This window comes from Lissotriton vulgaris, chromosome 5, assembly GCF_964263255.1.
Source record: "Lissotriton vulgaris chromosome 5, aLisVul1.2, whole genome shotgun sequence".
Classification (NCBI taxonomy): Eukaryota; Metazoa; Chordata; class Amphibia; order Caudata; family Salamandridae; genus Lissotriton; species Lissotriton vulgaris.
Genome location: NC_141693.1, coordinates 1846002464 through 1846024136, shown reverse-complemented (window position 1 = coordinate 1846024136; position 21673 = coordinate 1846002464). Strand labels below are relative to the sequence as shown.

The following is a 21673-nucleotide window of genomic DNA, read 5'->3' as shown; positions in this document are numbered from 1 at the left end:
AATCACAGGCCCAGAAACCAATCAGAACCCTCAAATGCCCAACCAATGAGGACATTAACCCCAATCCAATAGAAACCCCAGATACAACCACCATTCAGTGTAGACATGTACCAACCACTAGCAGACCATATAAGGTCCCAGGGACCTCAGACAAGGTTTGCTGGCCAGGGAGTTGGAAGCTGCTTCTCCTGTTCAGAATTTCCTAGGAGATAGACAGGCTCAATCCACACTTTGGACTTCAGCAAGTAAGGGCCTCACTAGCTTGAAATCTAACAATACTGTTTGAATAAAACTTTACTCCCCCTGCTGGCCCTAGTAAAACACAGTTTAAACAGCTCACAGAAGCACCCTCTGATGTAGAAAAAAATCCCTGTTGCTGGGAGGGGGGGGGGCAGGGGGATGGTTTCACTGGCTTGTGAACACAAAATGGTGGCTGGGAGTGCACTGTTTTAACATACAGGTCTTAGCACAGAGCAAAGGAGAAATTTGGAAAGAAAACAGAATTGTCACCAAGGAATGAGAGGGACAAACTACAGAGGTGGACAGCAGTAGTCTGTCTCCTTACCACTTCCTGGACTCTGCTCACTGCAATATGGGGCACAGGTAGGCTGCAACTAACATGATGGAGGAGAATGATTTGGGGTGAACCCAGCCAGGCCTTTAGGGGCCTGGGCAGGTGTGAGAGGAGGGCTCACACTTGCCTGGTAGCTGAATAGCCAATGGTCTGCTGGCCTGGGGGTGGGGGCTGGGCAAGTAAATGGGGGCAATCATGGGCAGGGAAAACCACAAATTTAAAACACAACACAGGTGATAAAATATGCAATTACATGCAGGCTAAAACTACAAAGCTTGAAAAACCAATAAAAAAAAGCATTTGCAATGCAATAGGTCTCGCATTTATGAGAGTTTACGCTTTTGGCATTGTAAATGACAATGCCTTTTATTTATCTGTTTTGATCATTAACACATAAATAAAATGCATTGTCATTTACAATGCCAATAGCTCAAACTCTTGTAAATGCGAGACCTATTTCACTTCAAAGAAGCGGCCACCATTTTCCAGTGATGCTTGGAAAGTGAAAGGGTACATGGCGCGCTGAATGTTGCAGGAAATCATGGCATGCCTGCAGTAGAAGAAACTCTTTTTTTTTTTTAAATCTGTTTTTATTGGCATTTAATAAGAAAATACATGAGCAGTTGTGTAATTTTTTTCTGTAGTTTGTAATGACATTATATGGTGTGCGTCACTGGACATCAATATACATTAATACAACAGTGTGAATTCTATAGCTGTATTCAACACAGTATTTTAACTTATGGTTGCTTATAGTACATAATTTCCACAATCAATACATCTGGTGTATTTGTACATGTTGCGGAGCAGGTTATGTTTAATAGTCAATTTGGTGCAGATAGACTGGTTAAAGTACAAGAAACTCATTAAAGAAAATAGTGCTCTGTCCTAAAGAAGCCAGTTAGCTGATAACAGTGCTCTGTTTTAAGCATAAAAAATTTGCAGCAGTAAGCCGCGCTGAAATTGCCATCACTAACGTCTGTGTTACAGCAAACAAATGTTGGACGGAATGCTGACAAAGCAAACATTCTCCCCCAGACACTAACATCTGTGTCATTTATATCCTATCTGGGAGAAGGTGTTAAAAGGGAAGGGACTCCAAATATTCTTTAGAACCCCACCCTCATTTCCAATAATCACACTTTGGATGCTTAACTGCAATGTTTAGATAAGTCTAAAATACATAAACATAACCAATTTAATAGAATAATTGTGAAAAATTCTGAGGGGGGCCCCGATAATTATTTTTTCCATGGGGGGGGCAGGGGCGGCGCAACATTAACGTTTGAAGACCACTGCTCTAAGGGTACAGCTCTGACTGGGTGAAATATACAACTTGTGCTGCTAAACTCACACGCCTTTGCTTTCCAGCATAAATGCGTAAAACGTGATCAAACTCCACTGCGTCAAACTTGGAGCATTCCCTGGGCATCCCATCTGCGTCACCATCAAGTCTTGATGGCATGGCTACCATGGCCTCTCTCTTATCCGGGCACCTCAGAAATAGAACCCCAATCCCTCTTCTGCAAGGCTCTTCAGGGGCCCGACAAGAGGTATGGCATGCTATAGAAACGATACAACACAGTGCAATGCTGCAGTTGGAAAGTCTGCATCCCAGCAAAGCATTACTTATCACAACATTATGACACAGTGCCAAACCGAAACCTGCAGTGTGAGGCTTATCCCTCCTGGAACCTCAAGGACAGCCAATAAGTGCATAGCGTCAAGAGGCTGCTCGCTTCACAGTGGGCGCTAACTGAACGCTCTCATTTTCTGGGAAGGCAAGAGTAGCAACTGCGCTTGCCCATACCCAAAGCCCCTATAAAAAAAAAAAAGCAGCGTGATACGAATGAATTGCATTTGATAATCAGCGGGGTACTGGCTGAATGAGGTGGTTGGAGTAACACCGTAGCTGACGGGTATTTACTGTCGATTACAATGACAGAAGCAAAAGAGAGGCTCCGGCAACTGTGGGGGCTGCGGTGCTTTCTGCTTTTCTTTCTCTGGGATTCTGTTCTGGGTCAGATCAGATACTCAGTCCCTGAGAAGCTCGAGCAAGGGGCCGCTATCGGAAACAGCTCCAAGGATTTGGGGATCAGCATGGATCGTTTGAAAGCCCGTGGACCCCGAGTGGTGTCCAAGGACAAGAAGCAGTTCTTCCTGGTGGATACAAGCAGCGGTGATCTAGTGATCGCCAAATGGATCGATAGAGAGGGGCCGTGGCACCTCATTAACGGAGAGTCGAGAGGACAGCTAATGCAATTTACAACCAGTGATGCACGTGCACCACAGAGGAGCGGGGGGAGGGAGGGCGGCAGCGAGGTGAACGCACGCTGCTGCGCGTGCTAGCCACCGTCAGGAATGGGCGCTGCAAAGGCGGGACATGTGCCCGCCTTTGCCCAATCTTTTGCCTTTTTAAAAAAAAACATGTGAAAGCCAATGCCTGATGGCGAAAGCCTGATCACACGCACAAGCATGTGGTCAGCTTTCAAAACCCCATACAAAAGGGCTCACACTGCACGAGCACTGCTGCGTACTGCAATGCAAGCACGATCCGTAATCACCATCACAACTGTCTCCGGAAATAGAAGTGAGGCGATTGTGGACAAGCTCAAGCACTACTCAGGAGTCTTGCAGATAAGAACCAGACCAAACGTTGGCGGCGCCATGTTGCAGGGATTCTGCACATACACAGAACTATACGCAGGAAAACAGGACCTCTGTATTTAGGGGTTGTACCTTCCTACCACCTTAGTGCCCAATATCCCAAAACCGACTAGTTATAGTGTCTCTTTAGTTCTCCTACATAATCACAAAGCTACAAATGATTAGACAACGCCGGAACTCAACACTCCTGAATCTCTCAGGAATTGCGGGTAGCAAGACATACCCTTTCACTGGCACACTCATACTTGTCCACAATAAAGTTCGTCAGAGTCACTGTATAGTTAAAAATGTTTCTTTTAACTATCGTGCTCTATAATGCAGAATACGAGCTATAAAATGCGTAAACCTAAAACAGATAGCATTGTTACAATACCATAGAATATAAATGGGGATGTCATTATATACAGACAGTGGAAAAAGGACTATAAGGCCTAACCACCACCCCATTGGTAAGTTGAAGTTTATTATACAGAGGAAGATCTCTGGGATTCGTCAGCAGACCCCATACCTTACAGTCTAGATGGTAGGTTTACATCGTAGGAACAGCATAGCTCTTCTCCAAGGAAAGGTCTCTCTCCAAGTGTGTGTGAACAACATGCGTCCCCGTAATATCAAAGCAGGAGTTTTCCAGCAGTGCAGCTGTGTTTAGCATGTTTTGTCTAGGTGCTAGGGGCTGACCAGAATAGAATAACTAGGGTCATGTTTATCGACCTTGCGCATTGTGTTCAGACTAAACTCCAGGAATAAACAGAGAATGCAGAAAGCAGATAGTTCTCATGTGAAATGCACAAAAAGAGTCTTGGAAAATAAAGCCATGTAGTAACGTGCGAAAAAGCAGCATCATGGCAGCAGAGCTCATGCTAACTTAGCAATGTCGAGAATGACCCTAGCAGCCATATAACATTGCCAGTTGACTTGGATTATTTGCATGTGCAGTTCACAACAGGAATGCAGTTTATTTGTCCCTGTTGGTCTGGGTCTTTGGGATGTTGTTTAAGGTCCATCATAATGGAAACCTAAGAACTGGAGTGTTGGGTATAGGTTTTTAAGGGAGGACATGGATTCCGGAGGCATCTATATGCACAGTGATTTTGTTGCCACATTCTTGATACCTGAACTGATAGAAAGCAAGGTTATGTACTGCTTTCAATGATGGAGATGAAATCATGGAGGAGCTCCTTGCCTTGGAATGAGACACTGCAGACAGCTTGGATGTGAACCTGCTGACCACTACACAGCAACATGCTCAACAGTTGAAGCCATATGATTTGAGCCATGCACCCAACCCAGAATGGAAATAGGTCCTATGACCCTGGGACCTTGCAGATTACCACAATGGCATATTAAGAGCCTTAGCATGGCCCAAGCGGTTCATAATGGGAGCAATCATCACAGAAGAGAGCTAAGAGGAAGGGGCTGCATTTATAATGTGCATCAGAGGGCACCAAAGCAGTAAACGTGCAGCAGAATCCGGTTTCCAGTTCTACAGAAAAACAAACTTTACCATTGGTGTTGTTTTATGGGTTATAATCAGTTTTAAATGAAAACGGAAAACCCTAAATACCTTTCAGACACACAAAAGCATATCACAACTATTTACCTAGCTAGCAATGCGCTTCAGAAAACAATATGCATAGGCTGAGCTGACACCCACAAATTAAGAGCTGTATAGTCCTTTGCTCATCCATCCGCACATAAAACACACTATGAACATTTTTAGAACAATACAAAACATTTCACTTTCACAAATGTTGATAAAAGAACAACATGACAATGTAAATGGAAGGAAGTTCTCGTAATAAACGCTGAATATATGATTATACCACGATTTCAATTACCACGCATGGCTTTACCACGCGAATTTTACATCGCAAGTGGCTTTACCACGCTGGTATTTACAACGTAGGATTTTACTACGCGTAGAAACGTCTTACCTGCACGTCTTTCTCTACGAGCCCTTACTTCCATCCTCCATGGAAACAAGCGTCAAAACACGTATACCAAAATAAAAAAAGGACTGCTTTTTTGACGTACACGGCACGTCTTTGGGGGAGGCTCTTTCCTTTTTCTTCTAAAATTATGTTCGTTTTTTTTAAAGTAACCTGCTTGTTATTTTTGGGGGGGAGACCCCCCCAGCCCCCCAAATCCCCCCCCCCCCAAACCCCCCAACCCCACGCAGAACGACTGGAAGGAATACCACGTCTTCCCCCAACCCACGCAGAACGTGGTAAAGACGGTCGTGGAAGGCACCCGAGTTGAAAAAACGTTTGCGTGGTAAGTGTACCGTGGTAAACGTTATGCGTCGTGATGCCTTCCTAGTAAATGATGTTTCCCATAAACGCTTGGAAAAAGGCAAAATACGAGTGTCGAGAGCTTTATATGCTGCAGTAACATTGCACTTCTCTGCCCAAATACTCTTTCCGTCTCACTACCTGCCCACGTCTTTGCATATCCCCAAGCTGCCTATGAATGTTTGTGTGGCAAATCTGAAAATCGAAAAGTATGTGCTTTGGACCTGGGGAAAGTTGCTTTGAAAATTAACTATTTGCTTTACTTTTTTGGGAGAAATGCTTTATTAATCATTCTTCCACCAACAAACAATTGTTTTCAATGCACTTTTAGAACATATACTTTTAATGGTGGTGCAAATACACTCTTTTCCTATGTGCTCCAAAATCACTAAAAAATGTTTCCTTTTCCAAGATATCGCTTCCCTTTAAGAGTAGTCTCACGGAAGCCAGACTGTTGATACTCACCAGGTGACGTGAAAGGCTTGGCGGCAGCCATGTCGGTTGCAGGTCATACAGGCCCCCGATGCGGCCTTACTCTCTCGCCCCTGCTCTTCGCAGATGTAGCAGGTCTGTGAAATGGGGAAGAAGATAATAATAGTTCTGTATAAAAGTTTCACGCTTTATCCCCTCACTCAAAACACAACCCACTAGAACGTTCCCTAAAATGCCTGCTAGTTTACACTCACATGCAATGGTCTCTATTTATGGGCTACCATAGACCTTAAAGAACAAGCATTGGCATAGCCAATAGGTCTCGCTTTTGGGACCTTATAAGTATTTAGTTATGCAGCACAATATCCTTGGTGCAACAACATGAACTGTTGCATGGTTAAACACTTATAAGGTTCCCAAAGGCGAGACCTATTGGCTATGCCAATGCTTGTTGTTGTTTTGCTAAATGCAGTTCCAGCTGTCTGTCGAACACAGCACTGTATACAATACACCATAAATCTAATTGTTGCTCTTATTATTTTGCGTTTTCCTCGTCCTCTGTTTGATTCACAAACAGGACATTTTTGTTTTTGCCCTGGGAGGATTATTATTTATCCTGCTCCAAACTCCACTGCATCTAAGAAAACTGAGCCACATTGAAACAACTTCAGTTTGCTGCGTTTCAGTGCCACCTATTAATCACTAGAAAAACTGTTGCGGAAATGTAGAAGATACAACATCTATCTTGACAGGCATTAAAAGACTACCATGAACAAGCATTGGCAATACCAAATAGGCTTGATTGAATGTAAAGGTCAGCAAGCCCAACTGGCATTACCAATGCTTGTCTATTCAACTAATCGAATAAATGACAAATATCAGAGCAGAAGGCTGGAAAGAGCCAAGCTCTGGTATGTACTGTTCGGCTGGAGTGTGATGGTGTGCGATGGCTGGATAGGGCAAAGGGTAGTCAACAAGAGAAATTGGGGTAGAATATTGAATTAAATTGCTGTTAAATTCCCAAAATTTGGGAGTGAGGATGGTTGGGACACTGTTTAATTGGTATGAGGGTTCAGGAACACTTGTTGGATTTTAGGAGTGTTATGAGTGATATATTTAAAAACTTTTAAGCTGTAGTAAGTGGTCCTAATGATGTACAAGGCAGTTTATTGAAGAGGTGGTTAAGGGAAGTGAGGAATGATGCAGAGTGGAGGAGTGCTACATGTAGTTTTTAAGTGGTCCAAGGGATGACGGTACATTTCTTTGCAGATGTTTTGGAATGGGAGGCGGGGCCAAATAAACCTCAGTAGTCTCTGTATGTACGGTTTAAGGATGGAAAAGATGAATTTGTCAGTGGCAGTATTCACTATTTTTTCACTTTGACACATAACTACGAGCATAGCACTTGTCAGGGATCAAGTCATTGGGCAACGCGGCCTAGTCACGCATGCCAACCACTGCGCGCCCATACCACTGAATTTAGACCCACAAGTGCTCCCCGCTCCGTCGGCTTCCGAAACGCCCCCTAGGACCAACATCTAGAACCAATCCAGACCCACTATCACACATCCAGCACCAGCTATCAGAAGCACCCTCAAACCCCTATCCTCCTGCGCACGTAATCCGGGCTGTTGAAACTCCTACTAGGGCTCACAGCACTACTTTGGACACGTCCAATAGGGCCCAGAACTACGGTCTAGTTAACCTCACCACTTAGCGGCCAACCCAGTCCGACAGAATCGCTCCCACCCTTTCGGCCCCCTGCATGCAAGGTCTTCCCTCTCTTAGGGACGATCAACCTAGCCCCCAACACTATCTGACTGAACCGCTCACCTGAAACCGGCCCTTGGCCCGCCACGTCTCACCCCCAAGTCGACCTAGCCCCCAACACTCTGACTGAACCGCTCACCTGAAACCGGCCCTTGGCCCGCTTCGTCTCGCCCCCAAGTCACCAGTACACCCTATCAGAATAGCTCCCTTGAAACTGGCTCCCTGTCTGCCTGAACCCACCTCTCTTAGAGATATTGATAATCTCCACCGCAGAGCCACTGAATTAACCCTAAGAATCCATAAATCCATCCTGGACCTAAAGCACCTCCTTCACATTACCGAACTTTCCTTCTCGAATCTCCGTCTCTTGCAGACCACGACCCTCATCGAACACGACCCTCATCCCCCCGCCAAGCCACTCCTTCACCCACTTCCACTATCCCTAAGACACTTGCGCCCCGCAAGCAACCCTGCCACCTCTCGGAGGAAGAAATCATTGCACTCCTTTAGATCTACAAACCCACCCCTGGCACGCTTATCCCGCCAGACCTCACGGAAAAAGAAGGGGCTGACCTCCTCATTAGCCATGAGTCAGCCTTGACAACCCCATGCCCCTCAATCCGGAGGGAAGAACACCCTATCGGCTCGGTGGCAACCAACCCCAACAGATCTGCCACCCTCCGGGTCAGAGGGGTGGTCAATAGCAACCTAGCTAGAGTTCCCATCGCTGCATCTACCCCTGACACTCACTCCTACCCTTCCTTAACCGGCCTCCTAATAAACTGCCGATCAGCAGTAAAGCATGCATCTGATGTCGCCAACCTCATCCTGAGACATAAATCGGACTTAGCGATCCTGATCTCTTAGTCCCATCCCATTACAACATCATAAGGATGGACAGGCACTCAAAGAAATAAGGGGGTGGCATTGCCTGCATCTACCGCTCTAACCTCCTGGTTACGGAACTGCCGGTAGTCCCTACAGACTCCTGCGAATACCTTTCACTCTCCGTCTCCAACAACACCTCTCAACTGTGCAAACTTCACATATTTTACCACCCACCAGGCAAGAATGACACCTTCATGGACCTCCTCATGGAAATCATCACAGCCAAGGTCTCTCCAAACTCTAATGTCATTTTCCTTGACGACTTCAACTTACACTGGAACGATCCCAAGGACCCTCAGGTCAATGCCATCAGTGACTTCTTGGCTGACCTAGCCCTTACCCAAGCCTGTTCTCTCCCTACTCACTTGAAGGGCGCCACCCTTGACTGAATTATTGCTAAGGAAGCTGCGGTCAAAATTATCTCTATTGACCCGTGTGATTGGTCAGACCACCATCACCTTCCTCCTGCCCAGCTCTCACAAGGCATGGACACTTCAACCCCCGATTCCCAAACGATGGGTTAGAGACACCAAGAACCTCAATCACGGGAAACTAGCAGCGCGTTGTGAGACCGACCTTCCCCCTCCCCCTCAGTGCACCTCGGTCGACAACCTAGTGGATCACTATTCCTCAACCATAGCCGACATTGTCGATGACTTGACACCACTGAAATTTAAAAGAACCCAGATCAAGGACAGGAATCCCTGGTTCAGTGGATCCCTCAACAAGGAGAGGAGATCTCTTCGACAGACTGAACAAAACTGGAAACAACACCCATCAGCAACCCATTTAAAACTCCTCCGCCAGACCAGAAATGCTTATAATAAGAAAATACTCAACTCTAAAAAAGAATTCTTCAAAACCGAACTCGAGAGTGCCAAAAACCGACCTTGCAAGCTGTTTGACTTGGTCAAACACTAATCCAACAAACTAGCGGAAACTTCCAAGGAAACACCCAAACCCCTAATATCAAGAGAGGAATGTTCTTCTTTCTTCTGCGACAAAATCTCTGCCCTAGGAAATGAACTTAAATCCGCAACTCACCGCCAAAATCAAAATCTACCAGCTCCACCTCCTCTCCAAGCACTATCTTCCTAAACCTCACCCAAAAATCTAGCACACTGGTCCAACTTTAATTTCTATGACGAACACTCTATCTCGAAAATTCTCACCTCCTTAAACCCGAACTACCACTCTAATGATCCTCTCCCCTCTAACTGCCTAGCAGCCGCCTCGCAGGTTATCATTCCCTCCTGGACCTCAATAATCAACGCCTCCCTCCCTCCAACAGGGCTCAAATCCTAACTCACTTAAGGCTGACCAAGTTGTCCCTATCCTAAAAAAACCTACCTTGGACCCTGCTTCCACTGAGACAGACCCATATCCAACATCCCACTCCTTTCCAAAGTTCTAGAAAAATGTGTACAACAGCAGCTGAACCTACACCTTAATAACTTCTACCTGCCAGGTGACTTCCAATCCGGTTTCAGACCTGGACACAGCACGGAACCACCCTCCTCCACATTGTGAATGACGCCCTCCAAGCCCTCCATCAAGGCAAAACCTGTCTCCTAATCCTCCTAGACCTATCTTCTGCCTTTGATACGGTTAACCACGAAATCCTCCTTGAACGACTCAAACTCAGGATGGGGTTAGATGGCACCATTCTTGAATGGTTTAGATCCTTCCTCAAAAACTGCTCTCAGAGAGTCCTCATCAACGGTAATCTTTCCGCCCCCTCTCCGGTCACAGTTGGAGTCCCCCAAGGATCAACCCTCTCCCCTACCCTCTTCAATCTTTACCTCGAACAACTCACCGAGGTATTACAAGCCGCCAATATCTTCTACCTCATGTACGCAGACAATACACAGATCTATATCAAAATCTCCTCCCCTGAGGACATTCGCTCCTTGAATGAGGCACTAAAGCGGACAGTCCATTGGCTCACCGCCAACCAGCTTAAACTCAACGCAAATAAAACTGAATTTCTCCTAATCTCCCCACTCAAAACTAACCCTGACATCCAGGAATGGATCAAGAGCATCGCAGCACTAAATTGCCCTCCCACCATTTTTGACTCTGCGAAATCCCTTGGAATAACCCATGACAGCAGCCTGAACATGCGCAGCCATATAAACTCGATGGCCAAGATGGCCAGGTTCCACCTGAGCTACCTAAGAAACCTAAAACCCTTCTTTGAGGTTTCCGACCTCAAAACGACAATCCAGTCTATAGTCATTTCCAGACTAGAATATGGATGCTCCACTCTCTTAGGGCTACCCAAGAACTCCCTGGCCCCACTGAAAGCCTGCCTCAACACCGCCGCCAGACTCTAAACTGGCTCAAAGAAATTTGACCACATTTCTCCCCACCTCAAAACTCTGAACTGGCTTCCCCTAGAGGCCAGAATCCAATTTAAACTGGCCTACATTACCCACAAAGCTCTCTACTCCAATTTCCCTGCTTTTTTCGCCCATAAACTTGTGATATCAGGAGGAGTCAGAAACTCACGATCTGCCAAGGACCTATTGCTGCAACCAGCCCGCTTCTGCAAGAAAAAACCTACAATTGGGCCTTCTCTGGGGCCGCTCCAAGAATCTGGAACTCCCTCCCACCCGCCCCCACTTCCGTCCTTGGCACACTTTAGAAGGGAAACCAAAACCTTCTTAATGGGCAAATACCTTGTCTTATGATTACATGGCATTCACCGTAGCGACTTGTTTCCACCCTCCACATTGACATCATCCACTGCTCTACTGAAGATACCCAATACTGCGCTCCTGGGCATCCCTCCCAGGAGTGGAGACTGCTGGCCTTCTTTTATAAATTTCTACCTATTGTTAACCTTTTATCCTTCTTGTAGACGGGACCTTAGACCCAGTGCTTTTTCTTGTATAATGTATCCCCCATCTTACCCAATTGTTCCCTCGCTTTGTATACCACCCTCAAACCTGCAAAGCGCTCTGATACCCTCACTGGTCTGGTTTGCGCTCTATAAAACTTTAAAATAAATAAATAAATTGAAGACAGCATCTGAGTTCACTAGTTAAACTTCGCACAGCGCCTGCCACTCTATTACCTCTCGTGGAGCTTTAATTTAGTAGCTTTGAGCCGTTTGAACTAGAAACACATCCTTTGTTGAAATGTACAAATTGGGCTGTACAAATGGTGGATTGTGCGACAAGTGTGGTTTAGGCATAACCACGCTGGAAGCACAGCAGCTGTAAACCCCAGTATTACAGTGATTCAGAAAAGGGGGTGGTGATGGACAGAGTATCTGAATTAAACAGAACACTCATACCCAGTCAACAGATCAGGGCTTGATCCATCACCGTTTTTTAGCTCACTGCACCATCCCAGCTCAGAACCTGGCTATATGCAAATTCGTCTGTCCCTGGCCCAGTGCATCATGGGAACAGGGCAGACCAAACTACCAAGCCAATTCTTATACTGGGAAGGAAACAAGCTTCCGGGGACCGGTTTCTGGCATTACAGCCGTCTTCGGCCCGGCTTGCTTGAATCCTGATGGTGCAATGAGCAAGGGACTCACATCTGAGTATACCCTTCCACGCTTATGGTGGACAAAACGATTCAGAAAAGGGGGTGGTGATGGACAGAGTATCTGAATTAAACAGAACACTCATACCCAGTCAACAGATCAGGGCTTGATCCATCACCGTTTTTTAGCTCACTGCACCATCCCAGCTCAGAACCTGGCTATATGCAAATTAGTCTGTCCCTGGCCTAGTGCATCATGGCAACAGGGCAGACCAAACTACCAAGCCAATTCTTATACTGGGAAGGAAACAAGCTTCCGGGGACCGGTTTCTGGCATTACTGCCGTCTTCGGCCCGGCTTGCTTGAATCCTGATGGTGCAATGAGCAAGGGACTCACATCTGAGTATACCCTTCCACGCTTGTGGTGGACAAAACGATTCAGAAAAGGGAGTGGTGATGGACAGAGTATATGAATTAAACAGAACACTCATACCCAGTCAACAGATCAGGGCTTGATCCATCACCGTTTTTTAGCTCACTGCACCATCCCAGCTCAGAACCTGGCTATATGCAAATTAGTCTGTCCCTGGCCCAGTGCATCATGGGAACAGGGCAGACCAAACTACCAAGCCAATTCTTATACTGGGAAGGAAACAAGCTTCCGGGGACCGGTTTCTGGCATTACAGCCGTCTTCGGCCCGGCTCACTGCACCATCAGGATTCAAGCAAGCCGGGCCGAAGAAGGCTGAAATGCCAGAAACCGGTCCCCGGTAGCTTGTCTCCTTTCTGGTGAAGAATTGGCTTGGTAGTTTAGTCTGCCCTGTTCCCATGATGCACTGGGCCAGGGACAGACTGATTTGCATATAGCCAGGTTCTGAGCTGGGATGGTGCAGTGAGATAAATAACGGTGATGGATCAAGCCCTGATCTTTGGACTGGGTAAGAGTGGTCTGCTTAATTCAGACACTCTGTTCATCACCACCCCCTTTTCTTAATCGTTTTTGGCCTCTATAGGTGTGGCAGGGTATACTCAGACATGAGTCCCTTTCTCACTGCACCATCAGGATTCAAGCAAGCCGGGCCGAAGAAGGCTGAAATGCCAGAAACCGGTCCCCGGTAGCTTGTCTCCTTTCTGGTGAAGAATTGGCTTGGTAGTTTAGTCTGCCCTGTTCCCATGATGCACTGGGCCAGGGACAGACTGATTTGCATATAGCCAGGTTCTGAGCTGGGATGGTGCAGTGAGATAAATAACGGTGATGGATCAAGCCCTGATCTTTGGACTGGGTAAGAGTGGTCTGCTTAATTCAGACACTCTGTTCATCACCACCCCCTTTTCTTAATCGTTTTTGGCCACTATAGGTGTGGCAGGGTATACTCAGACATGAGTCCCTTTCTCACTGCACCATCAGGATTCAAGCAAGCCGGGCCGAAGAAGGCTGAAATGCCAGAAACCGGTCCCCGGTAGCTTGTCTCCTTTCTGGTGAAGAATTGGCTTGGTAGTTTAGTCTGCCCTGTTCCCATGATGCACTGGGCCAGGGACAGACTGATTTGCATATAGCCAGGTTCTGAGCTGGGATGGTGCAGTGAGATAAATAACGGTGATGGATCAAGCCCTGATCTTTGGACTGGGTAAGAGTGGTCTGCTTAATTCAGACACTCTGTTCATCACCACCCCCTTTTCTTAATCGTTTTTGGCCACTATAGGTGTGGCAGGGTATACTCAGACATGAGTCCCTTTCTCACTGCACCATCAGGATTCAAGCAAGCCGGGCCGAAGAAGGCTGAAATGCCAGAAACCGGTCCCCGGTAGCTTGTCTCCTTTCTGGTGAAGAATTGGCTTGGTTGTTTAGTCTGCCCTGTTCCCATGATGCACTGGGCCAGGGACAGACTGATTTGCATATAGCCAGGTTCTGAGCTGGGATGGTGCAGTGAGATAAATAACGGTGATGGATCAAGCCCTGATCTTTGGACTGGATAAGAGTGGTCTGCTTAATTCAGACACTCTGTTCATCACCACCCCCTTTTCTTAATCGTTTTTGGCCACTATAGGTGTGGCAGGGTATACTCAGACATGAGTCCCTTTCTCACTGCACCATCAGGATTCAAGCAAGCCGGGCCGAAGAAGGCTGAAATGCCAGAAACCGGTCCCCGGTAGCTTGTCTCCTTTCTGGTGAAGAATTGGCTTGGTAGTTTAGTCTGCCCTGTTCCCATGATGCACTGGGCCAGGGACAGACTGATTTGCATATAGCCAGGTTCTGAGCTGGGATGGTGCAGTGAGATAAATAACGGTGATGGATCAAGCCCTGATCTTTGGACTGGGTAAGAGTGGTCTGCTTAATTCAGACACTCTGTTCATCACCACCCCCTTTTCTTAACCAGTATTACAGTGGCCTTGTTTAAGGGATACTGGAGTTACTAAAAGTAAAGAAATAGATGTTTTTTTCTATTTCTTTACTTTTGCTATAATCGCGGCACCGCGCTTTACTTTTAACATTAAAAGTAAAGCGCGGTTGCGCGATTATAGCAAAAGTAAAGAAATAGAAAAAAACATCTATTTCTTTACTTTTGCTATAATCGCAGCACCCGCGCTTCACTTTTAATGTTAAAAGTAAAGCGTGGATGCCGCGTATATAGCAAAATTAAAGAAATAGAAAAACATCTATTTCTTTACTTTTGCTACAATCGCGGCACCGGTGCTTTACTTAAAGGTAAAGCGCTGGTGCCGCAAATGAGGCAAAAGTAAAGAACAAGCAAATGGTGCGATAGACGGCGGCTGCGCGCGTGCACGCAAACTTGAGTCCACCAAAAGCCTGGCACTTTCAAAAGCCGCTTACAAAATGCCTCTACGAGCAGCGCATGCGCTGGCTCAGGCGAGACCTAAAAACCACATGGCATACATCCTCCTCTGGCTACGTCTGCTATTCTCTGTGCTGCTAACTGCAGTCAGCACCTAAGACACGAGTCCTATAAATAATAAAGATATCTATTGCTTGACACAAACCTCCAAACTACCAAAAAGCACTACAATCTAAAACTACAGACAGACAGTGTGCTATACAAATGTCAAATGATAATAACAAAAGAACTACACAAGGCGATGCCACGACACCTCGCAAATGACATAAAGCCCTCTTCTACACAAACCATGCTATAATTAGCCACACATTTCCCTTCCTTAAAGCATAGATTGTACATGTTCTGTGCTTTCCCACAACTTTCGTTTGCTAATGGTTCTTCCACAGCTTTTTAAACTATATTGTCATTTCTCACTCACGATCTCTTTTTGGGAGCTACCCCGGCTCAAACAGTGTGCAGAGAGACCACGTCACTAGCTCCCAAAGAAGAGTCACTGTGTGCTAACGTAAAAATCCTTGCAATATAGCTTCATGGCATAGTTAGGTCAGAAACTCAAAGTACCAGGAGAAGGTAGATATTCTAGAAACAATGAAAAGTCAATGTCAGAAATTAAAACACTTTTTTAAAAATACCAATCCTATCTAGGGCAGTGTTAGGGTATGGCACACCTCTGAACAATAGACTTGTATGCTATTTTTCAAGAGAAAAGTGAAGTAATTGTCAATCGAACAACAGCATGATTGATTTAGGGTTCCCCCGTAAGGATAAGATCCTTAGTATAACTCTCTGATCATATATAGTCCATCCACACTTTAAAATAAATTCTATTAAGCTTTCTAGCTCAAACTATAAAGTTAATTTTGTACTTATGGAAGAAATTTGTAAGTTATGTAATAATGTAGTTTGTATAGGTTAGCTAATCAAATATTTTTATTGTATATGCAATACATGACATGCTCAGACGTCAACTATGACTTTAAGCACGCTGCAAAAAAGCATACATGAAATCAGGATCACCTAGGGATGATTTGGTTTGCAGTGTAGCATTAGATAGTGGCCACCGCCATTCAGGGTATGGCATACTGCCATTCTGCTTACCTTGTGGAAGCGGTCGTGTGGAACATATTGAAGTACAATTGGCTCCATGGTCAGAACATTAGCAAACTGGACTTCTGGAATATAGAGCGCACAGACAACGTGCGCCCACCCTTGACCAAGAGAAAAAACAGGTTAGCCAAACAGAGACAAAACATTATACACCATACTACAGAGACAGGAACAAAGCCTCACATTTTTGTTAAAATCTGACAATCAATCATTAAAACAGACAGTGGACATGCAGTTGCTGCATGGTCATGGTATTAAGTTGTAAAAAACCATAGAATATGCGGTTTAAATATTATCAGCTAGCAAAATGTACAGTATCCTTCTTGGGCCCAGGTTTCTTAATGTAAATTCCTGTCGGTACTGGAGACATTTGTATGCAGAATAAAACAGTTCCAAATGCAGTTAGCACTCGACTCAATATCTGAAATCGGAAACACACACACCATTTTTACCCAAATTCATAACTGCTGCTGTAGCACTACAGCACCTGTGGTGCATATGAGAAAGATCAAACTATCAACCCTTTGCAGCCTGTACTCGGGTGTGGAGATTTGGAGCTTACGTTGTAAAGCGACTGATAAGTGGATAGGTGGACAGGCGGCGGTGTGGATAAGGGATTTAATATGCCGATAATGAAGAATGGCAGATAGTGGGACAGTGAAGAGATCGAGTGAAGTTAAGATATGGCAGACTCATATTACTTGCGTACCACACCTTAGAGATACACATAGGAGATTTAGACGGATACCATATATTCCTTATACTAGGAAGATCTGGATTTACTCAACGGTCTGAGTGGAGATACATGTTCTGAGAGGAACCGAACTTAGCAGTTTTGAGCCCTGAGGAAACCGATTGGTTACCTAACCACGGCAAAACGCGTTGGCAAAGGGGATTGGAGTGGATGAAATAAACAGAAACATAAGATCTTCAAGAGCCTATTGGATTATTATAATGTCCTTATGTTGAATAATTTTGGGATTGTACTATGATAATTGGTGTGCTCCAAATTGTGTATTAATATCAACCCTTTGCCACCATCATCACCTCCAACCTCACCACCAACACCATCACCTGCTTTTTACCCAGACAGCACATTTATAGTTCTCTTACATCCTGTAGAGCAGTGGCTGTTAAACCTTTGAATTTCGTAGGCCCCCACTATATCATTACTGGAAACCAGGGACCCCACCACAGAATCATTATTGTAATTTGGAGACCCCCACTAAGTCATTTCTGGAAGCCAGAGACTCTGGCCTGTGCATTTTAGATGATCTGAACAGCAAAAAAAAACACGAAAATACACAAACAAGCTAATTAAACAAATATACAAAGATTCAATATTTTATCTCAACTCATCGTCCATACTATATTCTGTTTGATGCACTTGCACTGCTCCCACTAATCTATCCAAGGATACTAACTTAATTTGCAGCCTCCAATTTCAAATTCCTTAACATTAACAGAACGTTTGAGTAGGCTTTGTCGACCTCTGGGGGTTCCCGCACCACAGGTTAAGAACCCACCCCTGCTTTAGAAGGAAGCAGGCAGGCAAACAGCCCATTCCTATGCACAGGACACAAAATGGAAGCTTACACAGTGTTCACTGATATACCTTAGACTGAACCCTTACCTCCATTGTCTGTCCTCTTCAATGCTCCTTCTTTATGGGGACACAGCTCACACCTCTGTAAAAGAGATGCACGACGCCTGTTTGTTATAAGCCTCCGAATTAAGCAATGAGTATTTATGCTCTGATCATTAGCATGCGCAGATAGACCAAAGATACACATTTAAATCAAGCATAAGACATAACTGATTATCTCTAATATGAGGGAGAAGAAGTCGAGTTAAAGTGCTCGCCAAGCAATTGACATAATCGCACAGCTGTGCCATATATGTTTGAGAATTCTCAAACATCTGAATTACAGCAGAGTAAACAGACTATCACGTTCCCGATGGCACAAACTTTAATAGTAAAGGCGGAAACTTACTAAGCAATCAAAGTAAATTGTACTTAAAAATTTTATTATGAAGTTTTCCCAATGTTATTGTATAGAATATACAAAGCTACTATCCCAGTCTTACGTTTGTACGCAACAAGGCATCACAGACAAAAGGAAACCTTAAATATCAATGAACACATCACAGTTCTGCAGCCATACCGTCGTCAGGTGTTCCTTCTAGTCTGACACATAAATGTACTTTAATGTCTCTCCATTCATACAGTTCCTCTTGGCTGCTGTCCTAAAGGTGTCAACAAAGCAAATGCTGACTAGGAGCCCAGAATCACAAACCAAACAGGTAAAGTTCATGAATATCTATCCAGCAAGAGGGTGGTGGAGGTCAAATTCAGAGGGAATATCTTAGAAATCACCACTTTGGAATGAACTCCAAGAAATCCTACTACAGTTTACAGGTCCTGAGAATCTTGGAAATACTTTGCGAGACCATACATTAAATGTTCCCCAGCGGTGAATTTTCAGCTATGTTGAACATGCATACAGTTTCCACAATGATGTATTGTACTCTACCACTTGTATAGCGCTTACTATCCCTATGAGGGGCACTGAAATGCTTGCCTACATGGGTAGCACGTTACACCTACACTGTGTAGGGTGTTTGGTTGGAAGTGTGTTGTCTTTGTTTTGAACCTGTGTGGGAAATGTTTCCATGTTGTACTTGAGGACAATCGAGGTAAGGGACGCATCGCTTAGCAGTGTGAGGGATGAAGACGTGTGAGAGATAGGCATGTAGTTTATAGTTTCCAGTAAACTGGCAGCTTTGAGCAGCTCTACAGGTCCCTGTTTGGTATTTTTTATGTTCATAGTCCAGCTAGTTGGTTAATGAACTGGGTTGTTTCTTCTGAGATATTTCTTGTATAAATTGTATGGTCCTGAGCAGGCATACGTTAAAGAAAGAAGTGGTGGAGAGATCTGCTGGGATGGACATTATTAATAATATCCTAAATCGGATTGTAAATGTAAGATGCCAAGAAGTGGCTGTGGTATGTTGCTAGTAAGGACCTGCAGTGTTGGACTAATTATAGTCCTCTGTTAGCCAGAAGCACATGGCAGATCTCTTCAATTATTCTATGCATGTTCAGTTGGTGATGGGTGGTTAATTGCAGTGGACTGGGATACTACTTGGTGATGGATATGGCCCGTCCGAGTTTTGTGTTCCATAAGTGTAAGAGTGTCAAGCAGTAGAAGGGAATAATTAAGCAGATGTATTAAATACAATCAACTGTCTGACTGCAGAGTGTTCTGGTATTAGTTTTCGTAGGGGGTTATATATTGGATTGTTTTGAAAAACCACTACCAATGTAGGGTTAGCCCGATCACGATATCCAACTGTGAGAGTATGCACTTTTCCTTGGATCTTGAACCCACCGCCACCTTCTCAGGTATTCTTATTTACCGCCCCCCTAACCAAATAGGAGACTTTCTTGACTCACTCCACTCAAAAGTCTCTGAATTAGTGATTACTTGTCCCTATTTTTCACTATTAGGAGATGTGAACATCCATCTGGATGACCCCAGCAACACGACGGCCAGATCCCTGGTAGATGATCTAGCAGCCCTCCAAATTACACAGAAGGGCTTTCAACCCACGCATGAAAAAGGTCATCTCCTAGACTGGGTATTCAGCAATGACTCGACTAGAGGTAGGCGCACCTCTGCCCCTTGCCTGGACAGACCATTACCTGGTCCCGATACAATGGACACCAGTTATCTCAGCACCCACTGTTCCTCGCTCTGTTCTGCAGGGGAGAGAATGGTCAAAAATTTCCATGGACCAGTGGACCGAATCCCTGTCACTTGCTCCCCCCCTATTGGGAACAGACCCCACATCTCTCTATGATAGTTACACCAACTGGTTGCGCACAACCTTGGATCAGGTCGCACCCCTGAGAGAGCTCAAAGAAAAAACCAAATCTAAAGACTCACCTTGGTACACCCCCCAACTCAAAGAACTGAAAAGAGGTTGTAGGAAATTGGAACGAACGTGGAGGGTTTCCCGTACAAATTTAGATAAACTCAACCACCAAGAGGCAATTAAAAAATATAAAGCAGAAATTAGAACTTCAAAAGCTGCTTATTTCGAAAGCAAAATTATTAGCGCCTCGAACTCAGCAAGTGAAATCTTCAAAATTGCAAAATTCCTCATGGATACCCCGACAATTCCCCCTGATCCTAGTAAAACCCAACTAAGATGTGACAGCCAGGCAGAATATTTTTACAACAAAATACAGAACATTATCTCTAACTTTGAACCAGTTACCGGGGCCATTGATAATGGAACTAACCCATCATATTCTACGCCTCAGACACTGGATGAATTCCCCTTACTTGATGAGGACTCACTTGACATCTTAATGCGGAAGGTCAAATCTGGGTCACCTAGTGATCCTGCCCCCCCTTACTATCTAACTAAGATCACAGACATCATTAGGCCGGTTATTCTTAATGTCCTTAATTCCTCCATCACTTCAGGAATAGTTCCAACGGCGTGGAAATGTGCCCAAGTTAGAGCACTCCTAAAAAAAAACACCCTGGACCCAGATAACATGGCCAATTATCGTCCAATATCACTCCTCCCATGGGTCAGCAAATTGCTGGAGAAACATATTAATGCCTCCATCACTCAATACCTGGAAGATAATCTCCTGCTTCATGAGTCCCAAGCAGGTTTCCGCCCTAAATTAGGGACGGAAGCGGCTCTTCTGACAGTGACTGAGATGGCAAGGAAACAGATGGATCAAGGCGGCACTGTAGCAATTATGTTGCTTGATCTCAGTGCCGCCTTCGACACCATCAACACCAGCATCCTTCTCCACCGCCTACGCCAAATAGGAATCTCAGGGAAGGCCATACTTTGGCTCCAGTCTTTTATGAAGAATCGCTCGTTTGAAGTAGTTGAGAGCAATGCCCATTCAAAAATCTGGCCCCTTGATCAAGGCGTTCCACAGGGTTCGTCTTTGAGCCCTACCCTATTTAATGTGTATCTACAACCCCTTGCTGAAATTGTGCAGTCGTTTGGCCTAGACATCGTAACCTACGCCGACGATACACAACTGGTCGTTTCTATGAACCAGCCTAATACTTCCCCCCCTAACCTCACCAATTGTTTAGTAGCAGTAAACCAGTGGATGACCTCTTCTCATTTAAAGCTCAATGGTGAGAAGACTGAGCTTATGATCCTGAGCAACTCTCTCACCCCTGGTCCCATGTTAGAATGGCCTCCTAGCTTGGGAAACCCGCCTCAACCTAAAACCCAAATTAAGAGTCTGGTCTGGGTATGTGGCTGGATACTAAGCTAAATTTTATGCAACAAGCTACTGTCCTGTCCGCCACCTGCTTTGGCCTGATGCGGACGCTCAGGAAAGTGCTACCACTATTACCCTTCCAGGCACGTAGAATCATGGTGCAAGCCATTATTCTATCTCGATTAGACTATGGAAACTCCCTGTACTTGGGAGCTCCCACTTCCACCACAAGAAAACTCCAGGTCACCCAAAATGCGGCTGCTCGCCTCCTCTTAGGCCTGAGCCGGCGAGAGTCTGCTACAGCAGCTCTTAAGGAACTGCA

The 21673-nt window shown here is 45.1% G+C and overlaps 1 protein-coding gene across 5 annotated transcripts in view; it reads right to left on the bottom strand.

Moving 5' to 3' along the window:
• Positions 1–21673, bottom strand: part of MLLT6 (MLLT6, PHD finger containing) — a 733108-nt gene that overhangs the window by 571828 nt on the left and 139607 nt on the right. For all 5 annotated transcript variants that reach the window (XM_086924319.1, XM_086924320.1, XM_086924316.1 and 2 more), the window contains exons 3-5: positions 17716–17770; positions 16074–16183; positions 5998–6101 (exon numbers count right to left, since the gene is read on the bottom strand). In XM_086924319.1, coding sequence (XP_086780445.1) covers positions 5998–6101; positions 16074–16183; positions 17716–17770 — 269 coding nt within the window. The remainder of the gene's footprint in view (positions 1–5997; positions 6102–16073; positions 16184–17715; positions 17771–21673) is intronic.